The sequence below is a fragment of the Rutidosis leptorrhynchoides genome, chromosome 3 (genome assembly GCF_046630445.1).
Source record: "Rutidosis leptorrhynchoides isolate AG116_Rl617_1_P2 chromosome 3, CSIRO_AGI_Rlap_v1, whole genome shotgun sequence".
NCBI classification, from domain to species: Eukaryota; Viridiplantae; Streptophyta; class Magnoliopsida; order Asterales; family Asteraceae; genus Rutidosis; species Rutidosis leptorrhynchoides.
In genome coordinates this window covers 19991958-20019224 of record NC_092335.1, presented here as the reverse complement: position 1 = coordinate 20019224, position 27267 = coordinate 19991958, and the positions used below count along the sequence as shown (strand labels likewise).

Here is a 27267-nt window from a genome sequence, read left to right as displayed (position 1 = left end):
AAAACAACGAGATCGAGCATATAAATCATATATTCATGTTAGACTTGAGCCATAGACACTAATTAACACTTTTATAAGTTAAAAACATCAAGAACACAAAATCTAGTGATTTTAGAAAGTTACCCAAACGAGATGAAGTTGGTACCAAAATGAAGAGGATGAAGAGAGGATCACGAATATGTAATTTATTTTGTTGTAAGCCTCCTAGATCGAATTTAGATGATGATTGAATGAATTTGGAAATTGGGTGTGTGTACTTGCTAGAGAGAAAGAGAGAGATGGAGATGAAAGTGAATGGGTGAAAGGGGTTTGACCCTTTGACCTAGTCAAGGGTTTGATCCCTTGTCAAGTTTAGTCCCTCAACTTTCGTTCGGGTGCGGGAATTACCTAAACGAGATAATTTAAAACGCGTATCAACGGGAGATGTTATAAACATATAACGGACTTTATATTAGTATAACGGAAAAGTAAATGGAAAAAGGCGGGATGTTACATTACCTACTCCTTAAAAGAAATTTCGTCCCGAAATTTAAGTAGGCGTAGTAGTCGTTGTTTCTTCCTCGAGATCTTGCGTTTCCGAATTCACGAATAGATGAGGATACTTCCTTTGCATTTGATCTTGTCTTTCCCAAGTAAACTCGGGTCCTCTTTTGGCATTCCAACGAACCTTGACAATCGGGATTCGGCTTTGTTTCAATGTCTTGACGGAGGTGTCCACAATTTCAACCGGTTCCTCCACAAAATGAAGTTTGTCATCAATGGTAAGCTCCTCGAGAGGAATGACGATATCGGGTTCGGCAAGACACTTTTTCAAGTTGGATACATGGAAAGTAGGATGAACAGAGCTCAATTGAGGCGGAAGATCTAAACGATAAGCAACGGTTCCAATACGCTCCAAGATTTCGAAAGGACCAATATACCGCGGATTTAGCTTCCCGCGTTTCCCAAAACGGATTACACCCTTCCAAGGTGCGACTTTTAACATTACTCGGTCACCGACTTGAAATTCAAGATCGTTGCGTCGTTTGTCGGTATAGCTCTTTTGACGACTTCGGGCCGTCCTAAGCCTATCTCGGATTTGAACGATTTTCTCGGTGGTTTCGTGAATGAGTTCGGGTCCGGTGATTTGCACGTCGCCTACCTCGGCCCAACAAAGAGGTGAACGACATTTGCGGCCATATAGCGCTTCAAAAGGTGCGGCTTTAATACTCGCGTGATAACTATTGTTGTAAGAGAACTCGGCGAGAGGTAAGTGCTTGTCCCAAGCTTTTCCGAAATCAACCACGCAAGCTCGTAACATGTCCTCTAAGGTTTGAATTGTACGTTCGCTTTGTCCATCGGTTTGAGGATGATATGCGGTGCTCATGTCTAAACGCGTTCCCAACGCTTCTTGCAATGTACGCCAAAATCTAGAAACGAAACGGCCATCTCGGTCGGAGATAATCGATAAAGGTACACCGTGTCGGGCTACGATCTCCTTAATGTAAAGTTGTGCAAGTTTCTCCATTTTGTCCGTTTCTTTCATGGCAAGGAAGTGTGCGGATTTGGTGAGACGGTCAACAATAACCCAAATGGTATCATAACCGCCCGTCGTTTTTGGTAGCTTGGTGATAAAATCCATCGTTATCCTTTCCCACTTCCATTGCGGGATCTCGGGTTGTTGAAGTAGTCCGGACGGTCTTTGGTGTTCGGCTTTGACTTTGGAACATGTCAAACACTTGGAAACATAAGTAGCTACGTCCCTTTTGATGTTCGGCCACCAATATAGTTGTTTAAGGTCGTGGTACATCTTATTGGCACCGGGGTGAATCGAGTATCGTGACTTATGGGCTTCATCTAAAATAAGGCTTCGTAGATCCCCATAACTAGGCACCCAAATTCTTCCGGCGAAATATCGGAGTCCGGTTTCTTTAACTTCGAATCGAGAGGTGAGGACGTTCAAGTGTTCGAGAGAGATGTTTTCATCCTTGAGAGCCTCATCTTGGGCTACCCGAATTTGGCTATTAAGGTTGGTGTGAATGGTGATGTTTAAAGCTCGGACACGGAGAGGCACCGCTCTTTCTTTTTGACTTAAGGCATCGGCTACTACGTTTGCCTTCCCGGGATGGTAACGAAGCTCGCAATCGTAATCGTTCAAAGTTTCAATCCACCGTCGTTGTCTCATGTTTAGTTGCTTTTGATCGAAAATGTGTTGGAGACTTTTGTGGTCGGTAAAGATAGTACTCTTGGTTCCATAAAGATAGTGTCTCCACATTTTAAGTGCAAAGACGACGGCTCCGAGTTCGAGATCATGTGTCGTATAGTTTCGTTCATGAATTTTGAGTTGTCGAGAAGCATAAGCAATGACTTTCGTTCGTTGCATCAATACACACCCAAAACCATGTTTTGAGGCATCGCAATATACAACAAAGTCATCATTGCCTTCGGGAAGTGACAAGATAGGAGCGGTGGTTAGCTTCGTTTTCAAGATTTGGAATGCGGATTCATGTTCGGTCGCCCAAATGAATTTCTTTCCCTTGTGAGTCAATGCGGTTAGAGGACGTGCAACCAAAGAGAAATTTTCGATGAATCTACGATAGTACCCGGCGAGACCCAAAAATTGACGAATGTGAGTAGGAGTAGTAGGAGTCTCCCATTTGCTAATGGCTTCGATTTTCGTTGGATCGACTTTAATACCTTGATCACTTACAACATGACCAAGAAATTGAACTTCCTTTAACCAAAATTCACACTTGGAGAATTTGGCATAGAGTTGTTCTTGTCTTAAAAGTTCAAGCACGAGTCGGAGATGTTGTTCGTGCTCTTCTTCATTTTTAGAATAGATCAATATGTCATCGATGAACACAATAACAAATTTATCGAGATACGGTTTGCACACGCGGTTCATAAGATCCATGAACACCGCCGGTGCGTTAGTGAGACCAAATGGCATGACAAGGAATTCATAACTACCGTAACGAGTCCGGAAAGCGGTTTTGGAGATATCTTCCCCCTTAACCCTTAATTGATGATAACCCGAGCGGAGATCGATTTTCGAATATACACAAGACCCTTGTAGTTGATCAAAGAGGTCATCGATGCGAGGAAGAGGATATCGGTTCTTAACCGTCAATTTATTTAGTTCACGATAATCAATGCACATTCGTAGGGATCCGTCTTTCTTTTTAACAAACAAAATCGGAGCGCCCCAAGGTGAATGGCTAGGTTGGATAAAACCACGATCAAGTAGTTCTTGGATTTGACTTTGCAATTCTTGCATTTCAGATGGAGCGAGTCTATATGGTGCACGTGCTACGGGTGCGGCTCCCGGAATAAGATCGATTTGGAATTCAACCGGTCGATGAGGCGGAAGACCCGGTAATTCGTCGGGAAATACATCGGAGTAGTCACTAACAATTGGCACATCATCGATGTGCTTCTCATCGGACTCGACTTTCTTAACGTGAGCAAGGATCGCAAAACAACCCTTACGGAGTAGTTTTCTAACTTTAACACACGAAACGAGGTTGAGTCCGGTGCAACTCTTATCGCCATAGACGATCAAAGGTTCACCATTCTCGATAGGAATTCGGATTGCGTTAAGATCACAAAGAATGTGAGATTTCGTTTTGACTAACCAATTCATACCGATTATTACATCAAAGCTTCCTAGTTCCATGGGTATCAAATCAATTTCAAATTCCTTACCCAAAATGTTTATCGTACACCCCCGGTAATATGTGTCGGCACTTAATAGTTTCCCGTTAGCCACTTCAATGGTGTAAGTGGTATCTAATGGAAGAGGTGGAGTGCTAAAAGAAGGAGTCAAAGTCTTGGATACAAAGCATTTATCGGCACCTGAATCGAATAAGCAAGAGACATAAGAATTGTTGAGAAGAAACGTACCCGTGACTAGTTCAGTGTCATCCCGGGCTTCCTCGGTGTTGATGTTGAAAGCTCGGCCTCGCGTATTGGTGTTATCTTTCCTTTTCGGGCATGCATTTCTATAATGACCCGTTTGACCACATTCGTAACAAGTGCCCGTCTTTGGTGCATTGGGCCACTTTCGAGCAACGGGAGTGGCACTTTTACAATCGTTGGCCTTATGACCAACTCCTTGGCACCGGTGGCAAATTAACTTGCCACATTCACCAAAGTGATGTTTGTTGCATTTGTTGCAAAGAGGTAGATTCCCGGCATAACCCTTCTTGCCGTCGGAAGTGAAAGATTTCTTGGCAAAGTTGTTGTTGCTTGATTGGGAGGGTTCCCACTTTCTTTTGTTGCCGCCCGATTTATCCTCGGCCTTAGGTGCCGGAACTACGATTTCGTCAACCGTTTCAATTAGTTGGCGAGCCATGTTCATAGCGGCTTGATGAGTAGTGGGTTTGGATGACATCACCCCTTGTTTGATGCTTTTTGGAAGACCGAGCATGTAGAGCTCAATCCTTTGAGATTCGGGGTTAACAAGATTAGGACACATCAAGGATAGTTCGGCGAAGCGTTGATTATAAGCTTTAAGATCGTTTCCGACCGCTTTCAAAACTCTTAGTTCTTCCTCAAGCTTTCGAGTTTCTTCGCGCGGAAAATATTCAACAATCATCTTTTCCTTTAGATCGGCCCAAGAGAGGGCATGAGCTTCATCGGTACCCACCGATTGAACATAGGTGTTCCACCATGTTAGAGCAATTCCGGAGAAAGTGTGAGTGGAGTATTTGACCTTGTCTTGGTCCCGACAACCGCTTATGCTAAAGACGGCTTCCGTTTGCTCAAACCATCGGGTGAGCACGACCGGTCCCCCGGTTCCATCAAAAGTGTGAGGTTTGCACCCCATGAAAGCTTTATAGGAGCATCCCTCGTTTGAGTTTCCGGCTCCATTGTTGTTGTTGTTGTTGTTGTTGTTGTGGTTGTTATTATTATTGTTGTTGGATGAGTGACCGGCCATGGCCGCATCTACGGCGGTAGCTATCATCCGTTCGAGAGCTTGTTCGGGAGTTTCATTGCGGCGTACACGACGAGGAGCCATTGTTCCTTCAAGACACAAGAATATCATTGATTAGTATTCTCAATAATACTAACCGTGATATAGAATAAAGATAAAGAGAAGTTTTTCCTCGACTCGCCTTAAATTCTTTATGTCATAATGTCGGAACGTTCATATGAGTCACCGTAATATAATCCCGGAAATTATATTACCCTGATTCATATGTGCATTCGACATCATTTCATATAGTCAAGGTGGCGCGTCAATCAAATTAAACAACGTGAGATTAAGATGAACTAAGAGTAGATATGAGTAGAAACGTTCGAGTATAAATGCACAAGTAGTCAAGTAATTCCTACTTCAAGTCTATATGCCGGTTGTAGTCTAGACTCACCAATGTACCCTATGACTCGAGGTTGACACCAATGAACTCTAAATCCCTACAACCAATGCTCTGATACCACTTGTAGCGACCCCGACAAATCGTCAATTGACGGCGTCGACTACTTAGGTCCCGTTGCGTGGTCATAGGTCTTTAACGTGACATTTGACCAAAGATATGTCGCATTCCTTTCAAAAATAAAGATTGTTTCAAAGTTTACAAGAATTGTTCATCCAAAAGTTACGTTACAAAGTTATAGTTACATGTGAAACCTATGCGACACAGTTTTAAAGAAAGTCAAAAGACGCTCCATGAAATGCATGTATACTCGACATCCAATGCAAGTATCAAAATAATGAGCGGAAGCATGTATCATGTATCGTTCAAGGACCTGAGAAAAACATAGAAATCTGTCAACGAAAACGTTGGTGAAATCATAGGTTTAAGTAAGTAAGTACAAGTGAACCACAAGATTTGCATCAATGAAATAATAGTAATACATTCCAAAAGTTTGTTTCACGAGCACCCAATTATCAATGCTTAACATTTCCTTCCATTGAACCCCATCACTTAGTGCTAGAACATACACTGTTTCTCGAAAATATATTTCATTCGTAAACGGTAGCGAACCGTTTAAATGAGGGTTTGTCAAACCCATATGGATCCATACAACATAAGTTCTCGCTTACACCCGGCAAGTGTAACTAATGATAATCGAATTGAGGATTTTGTTCTAAACTCGTATGTAGAATGTTTGTTTTCCTGTACTTGTGTTCACTTAGTAAAGAAATGTTTATGTTTTCTCATCCCAAATGTAAGTTCAAAAAGAGTAAAAGTGGGACTATGATCTCACCTTGAGTGCACGAGTAGTAAAGTACTTCAACAAGTAAACGTGTGCAAAGAACAATGCTAGTCTTGACCTAAACAATAGGTTGTATCAATAACGGTAAACACGATAGGTCAAAGATGTTCAATTAGTCCTATGGCTCGTTAAGACTCGATCATAATAGCATGTGAATCAAATTGTCATGTTTCATGCAAGGTACAAGTATAAAAACATGTTAGAACGATTGCACAAATATTTGGTTAAGTTTGATTAAAAGTCAACTTGGTCGGGTCAAAGTCAACGAAAAAGTCAACATGTTCGGGTCAGGTCCCGAACTATTTTTCTGAGGTTTTTAATCATATATGAGCATGTTAGAACAAGTTTCATGTGAATCGGAGGTCCGTAGTATGCCAAACATTTTTCGTTTTTTGGACATGGAGGTCAGAGCCTGGACACGGCTTATGCCGCGCCGCGGCCCACAATTGTCGCGCCGCGACAATACACGGGAGCTGGTACCTGGCCAGTTTCAAATGTTCAAGTCTTGATCCAAAATTCGTTTTAGCACAAAATGCAAACCGTAAACATTTAGAACTCGCACCTTATATCGTTGGAAAGCTCTTTTGACAAAGAACATAACTAAACATGTTTCATCAAACAATCTACCTATTACAACAACCAAAACCGCATCTAATGCTTAACATTAACCGCATACAAGTTCATAAATGCAATTCAATGATTCGGGCAACCAATTTACATGAATGATATGCCGTTTCGAAGGTAATCAAGCATACAATCCAACTAAACACTTACCAATAATAATCCATGGCATTCAATGCATCAAAAGTCCATTTCAAGTTCATCAAACCCTAACCCAAATTCACCAAAATCCATAATCAAGTTCATGAAGTTTTCTAAGGAAACCTACACATCAAATTGAAGCTAGTGATGCTAGTAACACAATTAAAACATCAACTTTTAACATCTAACAACATATGATCATCCAAAATTCAAGAACAACACACCAAAATTCAAGTTCATGCTAGTTACACTAAAACAACGAGATCGAGCATATAAATCATATATTCATGTTAGACTTGAGCCATAGACACTAATTAACACTTTTATAAGTTAAAAACATCAAGAACACAAAATCTAGTGATTTTAGAAAGTTACCCAAACGAGATGAAGTTGGTACCAAAATGAAGAGGATGAAGAGAGGATCACGAATATGTAATTTATTTTGTTGTAAGCCTCCTAGATCGAATTTAGATGATGATTGAATGAATTTGGAAATTGGGTGTGTGTTCTTGCTAGAGAGAAAGAGAGAGATGGAGATGAAAGTGAATGGGTGAAAGGGGTTTGACCCTTTGACCTAGTCAAGGGTTTGATCCCTTGTCAAGTTTAGTCCCTCAACTTTCGTTCGGGTGCGGGAATTACCTAAACGAGATAATTTAAAACGCGTATCAACGGGAGATGTTATAAACATATAACGGACTTTATATTAGTATAACGGAAAAGTAAATGGAAAAAGGCGGGATGTTACATGTGCCTCGGTCGATCTTACGTTGTATCCGATAGACTTCTCTTACCAAGGGGTGACACAGATAGTGTACTCTGAATCGGGGTTCGCGACTTCCCAATAACAGAGCCTATAACTACGTTCTATTAGTTGGAAAAGCGATTGAGTTTAAAGCATAATCGAAAAGCATTTCGACAGCATACACAAACCATAATATTATTTCGGCATTATAACTGCTTACATCATAGCATACACTAAAGATAACTACTCACTAATCATGGCAATAATATCATAAAACATTATATAAGATAAATGATAGAAGTACCAGTAGATTAAACGAGTTCCGAATACAAAAGTGACAACTTCAAGACTCCAGACCGCTCCTAATACAATCTTCAGCGTTCTTTTCCGGGTACTAGGTTTCCCGCACGGAGTCGAAGGCCTTGAGAATATGACTAATATTGTACAAGAGAGAGAAAGAAGTGAATTGAAGTGTGTGTTGGAATGAATGACAAAGAGCCATTAAATAGTCTTGAAATTTGCCAGCATACGCCTGGCAGGGCGTATGGCAGCCCATTTTTGGCAGGCCGTATGCAAGGCAGGCCGTATGGTGGGCCATGTGGAGGCATGTATCTGGCAGACCGTTTCCATACTGGCAGGCCGTATGGCAGGCTGGTCAGCCTGGATTCCCTGGATCGTAACTTGATTTCTTGTCTTTCACCGTTTTCGCTCTAGAATCTTCGTTTTAGCTCCGATTCTCTTGATTCTTTTTGCACCGCCTTCGTATTTACTTGTTGTTCAATTCTAACCGACGAAGTGGGTATTTTTCCGACAAATTTCGAATATTTCTTGTTTTTGGGCCTTAATACCGGGGTGAAAACGTGACTTTTTAGCCGATATCAGAGATAAATTCTCGTGGACTTCTTTTTATAAAATTTTCACAAAATTTTAAAATTTTCCCAAGTAACTTGTTGAATTAAGTGGAAAATTTTGGTCAAATAAAGCCATAACTTACCTTTTAGGGTGAATCAAATCCACCCTTTTTGAGGAAGTAAAGTCTTCCTCTGTTTTTGCAAAAGTTCAAGTGGGAGTAAAGTATTCCACTTTCAATGTGATTCATGTGTTTAAAATCGAAATTTTTAAAGAGAATCAAAACTTTTGCATGGAAGTTAAAGTCTTCCATGTTGTGCACCAAAACCAAGTGTTTAAAGCTCTAAGATTTAACACTTCCTGATGACTCAAGTCCATCCATGATAAGGAGTCAAGTCTCCCGAGTGTCGTTCTACTTGGTGTGGGATACTTCCGAATCAACACAATTTTATATTGACATTGGTTGTCTCATCATTTCACGATGTTTCAACCGATGTATCATACCGTGGGAAGAGGAGCCTTGAGCTTCACAATGTGCTATCCTTTTTAGGAGCAATGGCTTCGTGCTAGTGTTGCTAGACAACACATGCCATAGCCAAAAGCAATGGCACCCTTGTTCGATCAATTATGGAAGGGTAGTTTCTACTTCCTACCCTTTCTCAAAACAAGCATAAAAGCTTGTTATGTGGGAAGTAGCCGAGTGAAAAAAAGTCTTGAGATTTGACACTCCCGAGAGAGTCGAGTCCTCCCATTTGTCATTTTGGAAGTCAAGTCTTCCAAACTTGGAAGTAAAGTCTTCCAAGTTTTGTTTTGTTCCAAACTTGGAAGTAAAGTCTCCCAAGTTAAGTTTTATCCCAAAAATACCTAAGCTTGGAAGTAAAGTCTTCCAAGTATCGTGCAATAGACCCAACGCCAATCTTACACCCAAGGTAGTTGCTTCCTCATCGCTTTCAATACAAGAAGGTAGTTCATTTCGGTGATATACCCGGGAAGTAGCTACCCGTACGGCCGTCCCATAGCCGGGATGGCTTGTATGCACATCACCTTATGAGCCCAAGGTAGTTGATTTCTCATCGCCTTCAATACAAGAAGGTAGTTCATTTTGGTGATATACCGGGGAAGTAGCTACCTGTGCGGTTATCTCAAAACCGGGATGGCTTTGGAATGCACATAGCTTTAAACCAAAATTTTTGAAAAACTTGTCTCGTTTTCTCTTTCTTAAACGCAAATGGTTTTCTTTAAAAGCCTTGTTTTTCTAAGGCCTAAACGTTTTTCTTGGATAACTCATGCAAATTGGTGTTCCATTACACCAAAGTAAAGCTTGTGGGTAATTCTTGATCGATTGTGATATGGAGAGTTAGATGGTGGAGGTGAAACTCGATGATTATTAGTTTGAAGAATGCTCTTAGAAAGGTTTGCTCTAAAAAACTCAATTCTTTATTTGATTATTCTTAAATGTGAATTCTTGTGGATATTTGAGCCTTTCTAGGAAGCACGTTTGTTTGTTTGATTGTTGTGTTGGAAGAAATGAAGAGTTTAGTGGTTTAGGCTTGAATTGTGATTGATTTAGAGGATGCTTGAAGAAATGAAGTTTAGGCTTGAATTTGATTGATTATTTGATTTGAGTTTGTTGAAGTTTGGTTGGTATTGGTTGAAATGGCTTGAAGACAATTCCTTGTAAGTCAAAGTTGGTCAAAGTTTTGAAAGTCATAGTTGAAAGTTGAAAGGATTTATGATTGATGAAACTTTGTAAAGAAAATATTTGAATGATGAATTGATTTAAAGATTGTGAGGTTTTGAAGATTGACAAATGTTATTGAGGGAATTCATTGAAGTTTGTCAAGTCTTTTGGGATTGTGCTTGAAGATTGAATGATGAAAATGACCATGCTTGAAATTGCAAATCTATATTAGTCAAAGTAGGTCAACATTTGTGAAGTGGTAGTTTAGTTTAGGCTTGCTTGAGGACAAGCAAGGTTTAAGTGTGAGGGATTTGATATCGCTCGAATTACACATATTTATCCTCACGATATCTTTCTCCATTTGTTCGTTTTGAAGGATTTATCGATCTTAAGTGATAGTTTGTTGGTTAGAAGATGGTTCAAGGCTAAAATAGTCCAAAAGTCCAAATTTATGCAAAATATTCAAGACTTGAACCTAAGAAATGAACCAAGTGAAGTTTATGGAGTGAAAATGAAGTTTTAGGGTCAAAAGCGGCGCTCCTAAGGTCAAATGCGATGCTCCTATGTGTTGAAACGTGTATTAAAAAGTCAGTGACCAAAAGTGGCGCTCTCAGCCTCAAAAGCGGCGGTTTCAGGTCAAAAGCGGCGCTCCTGTCTATTGAGGTGCTCCTACCCCTATTGCAGCACTCCTGACACTGATTCAGCCCAAAAATTCAACCGACCTATAAAAGCATATTTGGGGTTTTTGAGTGAGAGAGCTGCAACTTAGGGCCGTTTTGGAACCCTAAATGGGTTTCAATCATGATTCCATCAAGATCAAAGATTAATTTCAAGTCCCAAGTCAAAGATTAGTGAAGCTATAAGCTATATCTCCATCATCAATCTCCATTTTTGTAATTTCTTTCCTTTTTAACACTAGTTCTTCTCCATTTTAGTTGTAATGATGAATGCTTTAGTTTTAATTGATTTTGCTCTTGTTTATATTATGATTAAAGCTTAGATTACTTGTGTTCACTTGATTTGTAAACTTGATGCTTGGATTTTGCCCTAATCTATGAATTGGGTGTTTTAATGAGTTGATTATTGTGCTTGATTGGTGATCCATTGCTATGCATTTTTTTAGGCTCTACTTTGATTACTTAGATTGTGTAGCTCTCTTAGTAATATGAGAAGTGAACCAATTTGTGCTTCAACACCTTAGGTGATCTAGACAACTAGATTGAGGATTTCAAGTGATTGTATTCTTAGTTTATGTTGGTTTTCAATTGGTCTTTAGTCAACATAGTGGTGTTTGATTATCTTAAGTGATTTTGATAATTAAAGGATTTTAAGTGATTTTAATCCAAAATCAAGTCTCAATGATCTCACTCAAAACATAGTTTGATCTTTTGAAATGAATCTACGTGAGTTAACGAATTTCATTTGATTGAGGTTTTATGGAAGTTGGCGAATGGAAATGAAACTATATGTTTAAACATTGTTGTATAATGAATGAATTGGGTAAACCATGGCAAAAGGTGGAATAATCAAGTGAACACGTTTTTATCTTATTTGTTAATCTCTTTTAGTTTAAGTTTAGCTTAATCAACACTTTATCAAATCTTTCACAAAACCCCCCAATCAACTTAGGATAATTACTAGTGTTTTGAGATTCATGTAAAATGCTCCCTGTGGAATGAACCTTGACTGAATACTTGCTAGTTGCTATAATGATCGGGTTATTGTTGCCCAGGCATTTGTGTTAATTGGTTAAGTGTTTTATCATTGTTTTTATATTATTATAAGTTGAACACGAAACGTAAACGCTTCATCAGTCATTAATGTAAATCTAATGCATTCTTTGTGTACATATTCGGAAAATGAAGGGATTGAAACAAAAGAAGGCCCACCTTATGGAGATCCAAGTAAAGTAAACGGTGGAACAATTGCCAAAAGGTGGACTTTGCTTATGGTTTTTTGAAAAGCAGGTCCGATTGATGCTGTTTTCCAAAAGGATGAAATGATTGTTTGACGTTTAGAGCCTAAATTGAATTCCAGGCAGGATTTAAAACCCAAGGAAAATTGATTCTACCATTTTCATGTAGTCTCAATTTTAATTTTAATTTTATTTTACTGTTAAAAAAAATTTACTTATTGGCCGGAGGTCCACTCGGAAGTAATCTCTTTATCCGTCGAATAGAAAGAGGAATGACTTTCTCTACTTTTGAGAGTGTTTTCACTCTGGGTGGAGAAATGACTTATTTTATATTCTCAGATAGGGGAAGAATTGTCTACATCTCACCTCCCGATACACCACTCATGTGGTATTGAGTTTTGTTGTTGTTGTAAATGGTTTGGGGATGATAAATTTGGGGAGGATAACAACTCTGTACCCGATACAATGAATAGAAAAGTCAATAAAGTTGGGTATAAAAATACGGATGGGGTAATCGATAAAAGTGGGTATACACGTACGGATGGGGTACCGAATAGGGCCAACATTGGGCCTAATTTAGAAAAATCCACAATGGTGGGCTCTAAAGATGTGGGATGTTTTAATAAGTCTGATTTATTTAAATATGGGATGGGTTTATTCAAAAGGAAAACTGGACCTAGTAAACCCACTGAACCTGTTGGGCTTAAGAAATCTGTTTAGACTAAAAATATTGGGTCGAAAATTAAAAGAGTTCAAAATCCAAGTATTGGATTCTTGATTGTGGAGCAACAGACACTATGACTTTTGATAAAAATGACATTCTTTTTAAAACTAAACCTAGGAAGGATAAAGTACAAACGGCTAATGGCGGGATTGTCCAAGTCAAAAGTGGGGGAACTATTGAAATTTCACCTACAATTAAACTAACTAATTGTTTATATATTCCAGCTTTATCTCATAAGCTGTTATCAGTAAGTCATGTTACAAAAGAATTAAACTGCAAAGTCCTGATTTATCCAACTTTCTGCATCTTGCAGGACATTTGAACATGACTGTCAATTGGGCGTGGCACTGAAAAGGGGGGGGGGTATTATGTTGACGAAGTTTCTCAACAAGGTACCGTGTCTTTAGCTCACGGAACACCTTCGAGGGAAGCCTGGTTATGGCATAGGAGATTGGGTCACCCATCAGCCGGATACCTACATGCTTTATTTTCTAGTTTATTTCCGTCTAATGTTAATTTAAACTGTGAGACTTGTATTTTGGCCACGAGCCATCGTAGTACTTTTAAACCTAGTAATTCCAGAAAAGATGTACCGTTTGCTTTAATTCATTCTGAAGTATGGGGTCCAGCTCCGGTTACTGGGGGAAAAAATTACTGATATTTTGTCTTATTTATTGATGATCATACCCGAATGACATGGATGTGATTATTCATCAAACCTCTTGTGCTCATACACCTGAACAAAATGGAGTTGCCGAACGAAAAAATTGGCTACTCTTAAAAATGACAAGAGCCTTATTAATTGAATTTAAGGTTCCGAAAAGTTTCTGGCCCGAAGCTCTTGCTTCCGCAACCTATCTTATTAATCGTCTACCTACTAATGTTTTGGGCACAAAAACTCCTAAAGACACTCTTTTCAATTTTTATACTCTTCTAAATACACTCAGCATCGAACCCCAAATATTTGGGTGCTCGGTCTTTGTTCACATTCCCAAAAATGAACGTAATAAACTAAACCCATGTGCGGAAAAGTGTGTTATGGTTGGTTATGGGATAAACCAAAAGGGATACATGTGTTATAGCCCTAAAAGGCGTCACGTTTTTACTACAATGAATTGTGATTTTATTGAAACCAGATATTTTTACAATACCCAACTCACGAGTGAGGGGGAGAAAGAGGACACTCTTAGTTGGATACAATGGGCACCTAATACCGACAATACCCAAAATCCAATGCCAAACCCCGACAATATCCAAACATCACCACCTACATCACCACCTAATCCCGAAATAACACAAGATCCTGAACCCACTCAATTGAAGCACAAAAATTCAATGTCGCATTGTACTCTGAAAAGATTCCAACTACTATTGACCAAGCGATAAAATCTGAGATATGGAAAAGGCTATGGAAGAAGAAATATAAGCACTCATGAAAAATGACACATGAGAAAAATGTGTTATTCCTCAGGAAAGAAAACCCATGGGATGTCGATGGGTGTTTACAATAAAACGCAAACCGAACAGCACTATTGAAAGGTACAAAGCCCGTCTTGTTGCAAAGGGATACACCCAAACCTATGGAACTGATTATTCCGAGACATTCTCACCGGTCGCAGAGATTGATACTATTAGAGTTCTCTTTCCCATCGCTGCGAATGAAGAATGGCCACTTCACCAATTCGATGTGAAGAATGCCTTTCTCCATGGGGATTTGAAAGAAGAAGTTTATATGGACGCGCCACCGGGATTTGCGGGAAACTTCAATGATAGGGAAGTTTGTCAACTCAAGAAATATTTATACGGGCTAAAACAATCTCCACGAGCTTGGTTTGGGAAATTCACACTATTTATGAAAAAATATGACTTTAAACAAAGTAATTCGGATCATACTCTTTTCTTGAAACGAAAAAATAACCTAATCACATGTTTAATCATTTATGTTGATGATATGATAATAACGGGAAATGATAAGGAGGAAATCTCTAACCTGAAAACGAACTTATTTAAAGAATTCGAAATGAAAGACTTGGGCAAACTTAAATGCTTTCTGGAGATTGAAGTATTAAGATCCCAACACGGAATATTTATTTGCCAAAAGAAACATATTCTTGATCTTCTTGCAGAAACAGGAATGATTGACTGTAAACCAGCCGAGACTCCAATGATTCCAAACCAAAAGCTTTACACGGAAGAGGATGCCGACTTCACCGATAAAGAGCAATACCAACGAATAGTAGGAAAGCTCATTTATCTTGCGCATACTTGACCAGATATAGAACATGCAGTAGGAGTTGTGAGTCAATTTATGCACAAACCACAAGTTCATCATATAAAAGCCGCAATGAGGATCATCAAATGTCTAAAAGGGACACCAAGTCATGGGGTTGTATTCAAGAAGAATGGACACCTTAAAACACAGATTTTTACAGATGCTAGTTGGGCTGGAGAAAAAGAAGATCGAAGATCTACATCAGGTTTATTTACAATCGTCGGAGGAAACTTGGTTGCATGGAGAAGCAAGAAACAAAAGGTTGTCTCTCTATCGAGTACCAAATCAGAATTTAGAGGGATAGAAAAAGGGGTAGTCGAAGCATTATGAATTCGAAAACTTTTGACCGAAATTGGATTCCCTCCAAATGAAGCCATTCAAATCTTATGTGACAACGAAGCAACCATCGCCATTTCAGAAAATCCTGTTCAACATGACCGAACTAAATATGTTGAAATCGATCGACATTTTATTAGGGAAAAGTTAGATGGTGAAATAATTTTTCTTCCTTCAATACGATCAGAAGATCAGCTAGCCGACATCCTTACTAAATCTGTCAACAGAAGACTCTTCAGTGATATTCTTGACAAGTTGAACATTGGAGACCCCATTGTTCAACTTGAGGAGGAGTGATAAACTGCAGCATTAAAATGGCACAATGTCAAATTACCATTTAAGGTAATTTGACCTTTGGGATCAGAAAGGTACTTTCATCCTTTCCCATTTAGCCACAAAGAGTCACAAGATCACAACTAGTAGCCAACCTAACGGATCCAAGTCTGCCAAATCATGCTGCATTTCCCTAATTGTAAAAAGGAGGTTCCAAAAGTATTTTGGAGTCATCCCTTAGAATAGATATAACTGTTGTAAGTTTGGTGTATAAATACACTCAAAAATGTATCAAGAACTCAATACAATCTGTATCAAACTTGTTCAATTTAATACAAAGATCAAACTCTTATTCTTAACAAATAATTCTAACCTTCAACCGATCAGAAATATGAATAAGAACACACAATCGAATCAAATGTATTATACCATAAACCATAACCAGCTAAAATCCAAAGACAATATCGAAAAGATCTCACCACAAAATATACTCAATCACACACTTAGACTAGAATCCATCAATTATAAATATGATAAAATTCATATAAGAAAAATCTTAATCTCGGTATAGTGTATACAGGATGAAAGTCGCAACTGAGAGAAAACAAAGAGAAAATTACGCAAGCATACAAAAATCGTGAACAGTGTACATTACTTCAATTATATATATGCAAAAAGTTACTGTCTACCCCCTGGAGTAATAATGTGAATCCAAAAACCCTTCAACTTGACAAATTCTATAACTTCAGCCTTGACTGCAACTCCAACAGCAACCCATGTCCTTTGCCTACCAACTTGACTCCAACTATTCTATAAAAAGCACTTGGAACAACTTGACAATATTACTAAAGGGCATCTCTAATATGGTGCAATTCATGGACAACATTTTCAATTTTCATCCGTCGTGTTGGAGAATCAGTGGAGCAAGATAGTCCAATCTTGAGAGTTGAAGCCAAACATTCCTCCACTTTATATGCATTTGCTTTCGTACTTTTAACAGTAATTGCATCCTTATCGATCACATCGGTTATTGCATGGTCTAACAAAGCCATAGAAACAAATCTATGAAGGCTAAGGCCTTCATTAAAGATATCGTCTGTCGGAATTTTTCCCGTCATCACCTCCAACAGAAGTATTCTAAAACCATAGACAACTCCACTACTTGTCATCTCACTCCCAAGGCCATACTCTGCAAAACAATTACTTTAAAAAAATTGTAGTATTGCATATTAAATACGAAGATATGAGAATACAAGAACTTTACCGGGAGGTGCATAACCAATTGTTCCTTTCACCCCATATGAGCTATTTAAGTCTTAACTTGTTCCTAGAAATCGAGCTAAACCAAAGTCTCCAACATGGGCCACCATATCATCATCCAATAAAATGTTGCTAGGCTTCAAGTCGCAATGAACAATGATTGATACACAACTATTGTGAAGATAATCAAGTGCAGATGCAACGTCGATGAGAATATTTATTCTTTGAAGAAGGTTTATTCATGGTGCATGTGCGCTTGAATGCAACCAATCGTGTAAGCTTCTATTGGGCATGAACTCATAAACCAAAGCTTTGAAATCATTGCCTTGAAAGTCAACAGTTGAGCACGAAGTTATTATCTTCAATAGATTCCTATGTCGAATACTCCGCCATGATTCATATTCTCTTATAAAGTTTTTGTGAGCTCCTTGAGTTTGAAGATGCAAGACTTTCACCGCATCAAATCTAACATCATTTTCAAGAACTCCTTTATAAACAGAGCTGGTCCAACCCTTGCCAATCAAATTGGCTTCAGAGAAGCCATCGGTAGCCTTGAGAAGTTGATCGTAAGAAACTTTCAAAAATCGTTCATGTGTCGATGATTGAGATGGTTGGCCCTTCCTTTTCTTTTTAAACAAAACATACAAAACACATGACACAACTAGAACCGTGAAAGCAATAATTAAGATTATTGCAAATACCGGAAACCTCCTTCTACATTACTTTTTCTCCTTCGCCTTGCATTTAGGCAACCCAAGTTCTACCAAGCCTCCACAAAGCTTCATATTACCAGTGATAGAAAATTCACTTGCATTGGCAAGCACCCCTTTCACTAGGACTTCACCCTCAAAATCGTTAAATGAAAGGTCCAATGCCTGTAATGAAAACACTTCCAAGAATCGAGGAATTTGGCCTGATAAATTATTATGAGAAAGATCGAGTTCCACCAAACCTCTCATAGATTTTAATGATGGTGGTAACATACCTTGAAACAAGTTGTCGCTAATGTACAAGTATGAAAGGCTAGTGAAACCACCAAGACTACTAGGGATGTCACCCGATAGATTATTATGAGATATATTTAAAAAAAATAAATCAAATTCTTGAGGTCTCCAACCTCTGACGGAAGTGAACCGAATATGTTGTTTTGAGAAAGATCTAAGCTATGGTTAGAGATGAAAGTTGAAGAAGTTGTTTCGGTATGTTGCCACTTAGCTTATTGTTATGGAGGTCTAATGCCTCAAGACGATAATAATTTCCTAGGCTTAATGGAATAGGCCCTTCGAGTTTGTTGGAGTCTAAAGAAAGTCTATTGATCCCTGACAAGTTCCCAATGGCATCGGGAATTGGCCCTGAAAATTGGTTTTCATACAACAATGCAAATTGTAAGTTTTGAAGCTTTCCTATAGAAGACGGAATTGTTCCTGTGAATCTATTAATAGCTAAAACTAACCGAGTCAATCCAACTAGATTACCTATACTTGACGGCAGGTATCCGTATAATCTATTCACTCATAAATTTAGAGAAGTCAATTGCTTTGAAAGATTACCTATACTTGAGAGGAGCTCTCCTTCAAAATTGCAATTTTACAGAAACAACCTATCTAATTTACTGCAGTTGTTCAATGAATCAATAAACTTCATTTGATCCGTTTCTGAACCTCCAAAAAGATTATTACCTAAGTGATGCAGGTACGAGAGAGCCCAACCCAAGCCCAATTGTTGTTAATTTTGTTTGTTAACTGGGTTACACTTGTTGGGCCAAGGAAGACCATGTGGGCAGAAATCCTCAAAGTCAATATGAGAAAGGCAAAGAGTGTACGTACGGAGCAAGGAATTGGATAAAGTCTTAAACCTCTCATGTTTATCCAATTTAAATATTTATGTTTATCTTATTCTAATTTCCAAATGTTTATCCTATTAGTTTTCCTAGTATCAAGCTATTTAGTTATCTAGTGGACTATTTATATTTTACTTTGAGAGTAGAAAACTCAGTTGATTGATTATTGATATTTCTATTTTTACATGAGCTGTTTCTTCAACCGAGAAGGTTGTAAGTTTAGCAATTATATTTTTGGTGTGTAATATCGAATTATATTTTGCTATTTGTATTGGTGAGTCATATCCAATACTAATTATCTATCTTTCTATTTAGCCATCCATCCCCAATTCCGCATTACTACATTACTAAGGATATACTGAAAATATCAGTTAGTTTTGAAAAGTCAATTGTCAACTTCCCACTAAAACTATTGTTATTCATATCAAATGTTCTTAATTTAGAACAATTATATTAGATATGGAGGGAGGAAGAAGCCCGCTCAGTTGGTTATTCCTTAATTGAAGTCAGGTCACATCAGGTAACATTTCGCCTATTGCCAGAGGAAGACTACCAGTGAGCTGATTCTCAGTCAAAGATAATCTATTTAGGAGTGAAAGGTTATAAATGGAATGAGGGATGCTACCAGTTAAACTTTTGGTGTAATATTCCCACCAAATGTATTTACGGGAAGGGAGAGTAATTCCAATGATGTAATATTCCCCAAGAAAGATGGGACTCCACCTGTTAGATGATTTTCATCCAATACTAAAAAAGTTAGTTTCGGTAAGAAACTAATCTCCTTGGGAATGCTTCCAACTAGCTCATTGGCACCCAGACCAAGCATTTCAGGATTTGAACAACCTGACAAGTTAGTTGGAATGACTCCGTTAAATTTATTTCTTGATAGATTCAAACACGTAACCTGAACAAACGACCAAGTTCATTGGGTATGGTTTTTTTGAAAGCTGTTGTTTCCGAGCAGAAGCACACGAAGGAAGCTGAGGTTTCCTACATGAGGAGACAATGATCCTTCTAGGCCTTGTGAAATCAGCTGTAAACCAGTTACCCTTTCGTGCTGCTTCCCACATGTAACGCCAATCCAATCACAGAAATGAAAGGACGTGTTCCAAGAGTTCAGAGCTCCATAAGGATCGTGGGTGATCAGTGACTTGAACGACACCAACGCAAGGTGATCTGTCTCATTTCTTCCATAATCATAAGAAGATGATGAGATGGGACATTAGTAGTAGTAATAGTACGAAATATAACAAGACTTGAAAATAGAAAAACAGTGAGAGAGGAAAATGATGAGCAAGTTGGTTGACTTAAATTCATTTTTGTAACTCAATAAGCATAAGATTACAATGCTCTTTGTTGGCTTTTTTTATAGGCAAAATAATGATGATGATGATGATGATGATGATGATGATGATGATGATGATGATGATGATGATGATGATGATAATAAAAATACTGAACAAGTTTTGGATTATAATTAGGCAGAAAATAATTTATGTACTAACCGAGTGAATTAATTTCATAAGAGCAAACAAACAAATAATAAGACAATCCTCGCCTGTCATATTAGTGCATACATAAGGATCTTATCATCATCATTAATCTTGTTTAACTTTTGGTGTTTTGTCATTATATCCCTTTTTAATATCTATTAGATTTATATAAAATAATCGAGAAAGTCCTTTGTTTCCACCATGGTGGATTGACCTAGTCCAACTTAATGTCTTAATCAACGATCAAGTACGTGGATAGAAGACTTATAACTCAATATGGCAACTTTATTAACATTTTCTAATATATAAATGAGATGATGAAATCAATATGTGAATTTGAAATTACTAAACGCTTCTCAAAGTTTCATTGTAATAAGGTCAAAGAACAGTCAATAATTTCAAGACTACAATTATGAAATATTAAAAAAAAACAAGATATCAGCACAATATATATCTCTGTAAACATGTAAGAATTATACATTAACATAAAAATTACACATTGTCATTAAAAGAATAAAAGGTAACAACTTGTAACCACCTTTAAAAAAGAAGTCACTCTACAGAAACCTAATGCAAAAATTTCTAAATTGACAAAATAAAAAATAGATTCTACAAAACCCAGAGTGTGCTACAACAACTAAAACAACAACAAAACCCAATACCACATGAATGGTGTATGAGGAGGTGAGATGTAGACAATCATTCCCCTATTCTAGAATAAAAACAAATCATTTTTCTACTCAGAGTTAAACACTCTCAAAAGTAAAAAGTAGAGAAAGTCATCACTCTCTTTTCGACGGATAAAAGAGATTGCTTCCGAGTAGACCTCCGGCCAATAAGTAGTTAATTTAAAAAAAATAGTAAAATAAAATTGAGATGACATGAAAATGGTAAAAATGGTAGAATCAAATTTTCACGAGTTTAAATCATGTCTGGAATTTAATTTAGGTTAGAGTGTGCTACTCTAATGTATTTCATATCCTGAAATCTCAAATTTCAGGAAACATAGAAATGAATTCATCATTATTATTAACATTAGAGTAGCACATATAACAATCAAAAGTCAAAATTCAATCTTGTGTTGAACGGAGTATAACCTACTACAATTACTCCCAAATATCTTCAATTGTAAGAGTACAATAATATAGGTTACCTCAATTGCAGCAATGTAAAGTTTCAAACTTACCTTTAAAAGTAATTTATACATTATAATAAATTGAATATTAAAAAGTGTATCTGCTGTTATGGAGATTGGGTAGAAAAGATCTGAGAACAGAGACGGGATTAAGAGAAAGATATGGAGAAAACAAATAAGATTCTAGACTTTTTGGGCCAATTTCTCCTTTTGGGCCAACACTCATTTTAGGCATATACTTTATTTTTTGGCCGGAGAGCCTTGATCATCCCAAGTACAAACTAGTTCCAACTAGTTATCGAAACCTCGCTTCGCGTCGGGAGTTCGATTTTCAATGTATTTTATTGTGTTTAGTTTGTAAAATTATTTCGTGGCTAACGATCGTGTCATTGAAGCGCAACTCGAGTCGAACTAAAAGATATAACCCGTCAAAGATTTAAATGTTATTTACATCTCCGCGTTTCACTATGGAATTGTCGACTTTTAAAAATTTAACGCAAAATCAACGTGTATGAAAAGTACCTCAAATATTTATCATTTTTTAAAAAGCGTCCGTTTTGCCTATAGTTAGTGACATTGTGTTTCTTAAATTATTTCGAGTTTAACGATGTTGTCGGAAAAATTTAGCTCGTTGCGAGCGAGAAGATATGACCCGTGGATATTTGGGCGGAGTTTAATTAAGATTTTTTATTTTATAAAAATGGTTATTTGACACTTTATCCCCCTATTTGGGGGGTCGGTTTTAATTATTGAACAAAGGTTGGGGGCTTTACTTGCGAAAAGGGGAAAGAAGTGAAAAAAGGGAGGAATGTGAAAGGACGAAAATGCCCCTGACTACTATTCATCATTTTTGCCTAATAGTTAATATGGTAATTACGCAAATTTAACTCTACACTACTAAATCACGTAAACCATCCTCTAATCCTATTGGCTAAACCTTTCTCACAGCACTGTTATACTGTTTCATATGCCGTACTTAAAACCCCATCCACATACTATCTACAACACTCCTTACCTCATCCCTTACCCCACCCCCATGTATATCTACATTTATTAAATATCCGACCCATCATTCATCTAATAGATCTTCTACGGATCCCCAACAAATCGGCACATTCAGTTTCCCCCATTGGTAAACAATCTGCTACGCTATCTTTTTCCATTGATTAATCGTTGCATATGTTAGTCTTTTTATTATTATTATTTTATACTACTAAATCACGTAAACCACCCTCTAATCCTATTGGCTAAACCTTTATCCCAGCACTGTCACACTGTTTCATATGCCGTACTTAAAACCCCATCCACATACTATCTACTCTAGAACACTCCTTACCTCATCCCTTACCCCACGTAAACCATCCCTTACCTTTCTCTAAGGTTGCAAAAGTCGCGAGTCGGGGACGCATCGGTCGAGACCTAAAAAGGACGCGTCGGCCGAGTCGGGGGACGCGTCGGGAACGCATCGGTCGTTGACCAATGTTGACTTTATTAATAATTTCTTATATATATATATATATATATATATATATATATATATATATATATATATATATATATATATATATATATATATATATATAATAGTTGATTATGTACCATAAATTTCTTAAATGGGAACTCGAATTTAAAAACAATCAAACTTCAAACTCGATTAATGTTACCGAGTACATAATTAGTAAGGACGCAGAGAAAGAGCGGCTCAAAAAATGAAAACAAACCCTACTTTTAAAATATACCAGATCTTGTCGAAAATTTGACTGACTTTGACCGTTTTTGACCGTCTTTGACCGTCTTTGACAGACTTTGACCAAACTTTTAGCTCTGACCGTCTTTGGAGTCGTTTTCAGAAAAAACGGGACGGTGAACTCATAAAAATGACGCATCGGCCGACGCGTCGGCCAAGTCGGCCTACTTTTACAACACTGCCTTTCTCACAGCACTGTTATACTGTTTCATATGCCGTACTTAAAACCCCATCCACATACTATCTACTCTAGAACACTCCTTACCTCATCCCTTACCCCACCCCCATGTATATCTACATTTATTAAATATCCGACCCATCATTCATCTAATAGATCTTCTACGAATCCCCAACAAATCGGCACATTCAGTTTCCCCCATTGGTAAACAATCTGCTACGCTATCTTTTTCCATTGATTAATCGTTGCATATGTTAGTCTTTCCAATTACTCGATCTCTATTTTTTTATTTTTTTTTATTTTTATTTTATGATCATTGCCTCTGATGTTGTAATTGATAACTTCAATTTACAACATCTTTTTACTTATGAGTCCGCCTAATAATCTTTCTTATTTTTAATTTTTAATTTTTTTTCCCCCTTATGATTATTGTCTTTGATGTAGTAATGTAGTAATTGATATCTTCAATTTACAACTGCTTTTACAGCATATATTTAGAAACCTTGGCCTATGATATTAGTAATTAGTAACTGGTCAATTATAATTTTGTAAAAAGTAGCCAAATGAGGTGATTATGGATGAGAAATATCAGCAGCTTAGTACTTTCTATTTTTATTGTTTTTACTGCATTTGCAACAACTACAACATCTATACTCGGTACTCCAACTTTAGTTTGAAGAAATTGGTTTGGCAATTTAGATTGAAATTTATATACCCTATATGGATCATAGATTGAAATTTGTTTACCCTTTATGAATCATAATATTCATTACTAAATATGAAGCTAAGATTTGTTTTAGAAGGTATGTATGAGTTTTTGATTTTGTATATGTTCATATGTAGCTCTCTAACTTTTTACTCTATATAATGTTAATATTTGATATTGTAAAATTGGATAGTGATTTGGTTTGGGCAAATATTGAGATGATTTTATATGGGTCAGAATTGCTACATAAAATATATATGGGTGCAAAGACTTAGAATTTTAAGCATTTGTAAGTCATTTGTTTAATGTCATTAACTGGTTATACTATTATATAATGTCGAGTTAATTTGGTTTCTGGATAACTTATAGGAATCAGTGGGTACATAGTAGTAATGTGTTTTGAGTTCTTTAGAGACAACACTTGGTAAGCTCACTGATCTCAAGACTCGAGGTATGCAACTCATGATTATTTATCTTATTCAATTTTTGGATAGCATTTTGTTATTGTGTTATTTTATTAATTGCTTATTGATTATTGATGTATGGTTTAATTTTTTTTTTTTTTCCCATTTGTCTTACTATTGTCTGCTTTATAGTTATCCTTATTGATTTTGTGACTAGGGGTTCTGCCTGTACTGTTCCAACTGCTCCACTTGACGAAGCTGTACATCCACAAGCGTGCTCTGCAGCCGATCACGTTTAACGTTGTCTGAATTTTCTGTTGTCCGCCAACCTGAAGGTAAGTAGTTGCAAATTCGCGAAGTCAAAGAGTTACTTATTCTGTTACTCAGACATTGTGTTTCTGATGCATTTTCTACGATTTCTTCTGCTTTATTTGGATAGGAGTTTGTTCTGTGTGTTGCTTACCACAATGGTGTGGGATCTGTGTTTGTGATACATACAATATTGAATGTTAGAGTAGTATAGATACTTTTGTGACCAAATGCCTAAAATAAGTGATGATATTTGTAATATTTTGCTATGGGAAAATAAATGAGCCAAGCATTCAAGTAAAGTGAAGTATCACTAAAGTAATAAATTTAAATAATTTGTAATATGATGTACATATCTTTTAAAACATTTCATTTATTGCAGATGATGAAGAAAATGAGATTTACCATGACCATGGTGGTACTAATGTATCTTGGTGTGACCTTAGTTCAAATAGCGAACGCAATTGCAGATGATCAATAATAAAGACTGCAGCTAAGAATAATGGAACGGGTGTTTTTGTGTACGGTCATTCAAGTGTTGATCCATTGAATAATAAACTCAAAATCGACGCTAAGAGTAACCTTCCGCCTTATGGGTTGGACTTCTTCAATGCGCATCACACTGGGCGATTTAATAATGGAAGACTTGCCACTAATTACATAGGTAATTAACTAATTAACAATATGTTCTCTTTTTAATATTTTGTTTCAAGGATCATATGCAAGATTCATATCTAATTTGGTCACCACACAATTTGTTTAAAGGGAGACTCAAACCTAAAACTTTATTGTTTAAAAGTTATTGAATCCTGGTAGAAGTATTGTTAAAACTAAATAGATGACTAATCTATTTTTTTTTTCTTCCCTATTTTAGGGTATTGCCTGATTCTTTTGTTAAAAAATGATTTGTTGATGGGTTAGCTGGGAGTAGGTTGATTGCGAAAAAGGGTGTTTGAGAAACTGTCGTGTAATGCCTATGTGTATGTTAAATTGATTGCTGTTAAATTTATTCGGCTTTCGAAATCAGATAGATATCGCTGGTTTCATGTTGTAGACAAGTCTTTAAGTTGTCCAAGATTGTCCTTTCCGTTGCTCTTGAGAACCCAGCAACACCCTCTATTGTGGACCTTGCGCTACTTATTGTAGTTATCGTTTCAAATTATCATCAAGCATGTATGGAAATGATAGTTTGGATGTTATAGAGTGGAAAGCAAATTAACCCATTTGGACCTTTTTTAACCGTTAGGTCATTTTAGTGTTAAATTGGGTAATGGTCGACTTTGACACGTTGCTTCACACACAAACAATTACAAATATCCGCCGCGAAGCGCGGACCTCCACCCTAGTTTTCTTAACAAATAAAAACTTATAAAATAAAAAATGATTATAAATATGAAACTAAATTGTTAGAATTGACTGGTGAATAAATTAAACTAAATTGGTGAAAGTAGTATTTTTGTGACATCTTTAATGATAATTTAATAAAATAAATGTTTGAAGTATTGGTTTTCTGAGTAAACGATACCTTTCATATATATATTCATTTCATGATTTAATTTGATTACGGGGTTAAAATAAGATAAAGTAATAAATATATCTTATATATATCTAAATCGTATATATTTAATAAGGATAGGAATTTTTTCAAAAAAAACGCTAAAAGTTATCGTCAAGGTGAATAAAACTCATGTACGTATCTATATATTAATATATTTAATTTAATTTAAAGTGGTGGTTATCAGATATAAAATTGTGGTCAGAAAAACTCATTTAATAATAATATTGAATATCTAATTTATATATTTTCAATTACATCTGCCTTCATGGAAACAATAAATAATAAGCTCCAATTTGCAATTATTACTCATAAAACACTTCCACCATACAAGCTTCGTTTGAAAAACATAAATAGTACGTGCATCCAAGGGAGCAAATTGAACCGTCTTACTTGTAAACTGATAATAAGCGAATGTTAGATAATCAAACAAGTGATGCAGATTATCATAAACATGATGACTAAAAAGAGATGTCATGGTACCTTGAATGTTTTGAAAAGCATCCTTTATATGGTGCAATTCACTGACAACATTTTCAATCTTCATCCGTTGTGTTGGTGAATCTGTTGAGCAAGACAATCCGATCTTGGGAGTTGAAGCTAAACATTCCTCCACTTTCTTTGCATCTGCTTTCGTACTTTGCATAATAATTGCATCCTTATCGACCACATAGTTGTTGCATGGTCCACCAAGGCCATGGAAACTAATTAATAAAGGCTATGGCCTTCATTAAACATATTGTGTGTAGGATTTTTCCCGGTCATCACCTCCAATAGAAGTATTCCAAAACTATACACATCTCCACTACTTGTCATTACATTCCGAAGACCATACTCTGCAACTTATAAGCATCATTACTTTAGAAAATGTAGTAATGCAGA

The 27267-nt window shown here is 36.9% G+C and overlaps 1 protein-coding gene across 1 annotated transcript; it reads right to left on the bottom strand.

Moving 5' to 3' along the window:
• Positions 1-15680: 15680 nt before the first annotated feature.
• On the bottom strand, positions 15681-17977 carry LOC139899736 (probable LRR receptor-like serine/threonine-protein kinase At3g47570). The gene is made up of 5 exons (XM_071882577.1): positions 17742-17977; positions 17344-17639; positions 16643-16947; positions 16441-16568; positions 15681-15786 (listed from the first exon to the last, which is right to left on the bottom strand). The coding sequence occupies exons 1-5, from the start codon at positions 17975-17977 to the stop codon at positions 15681-15683; spliced, it is 1071 nt and encodes a 356-aa protein (XP_071738678.1).
• Positions 17978-27267: the final 9290 nt, after the last annotated feature.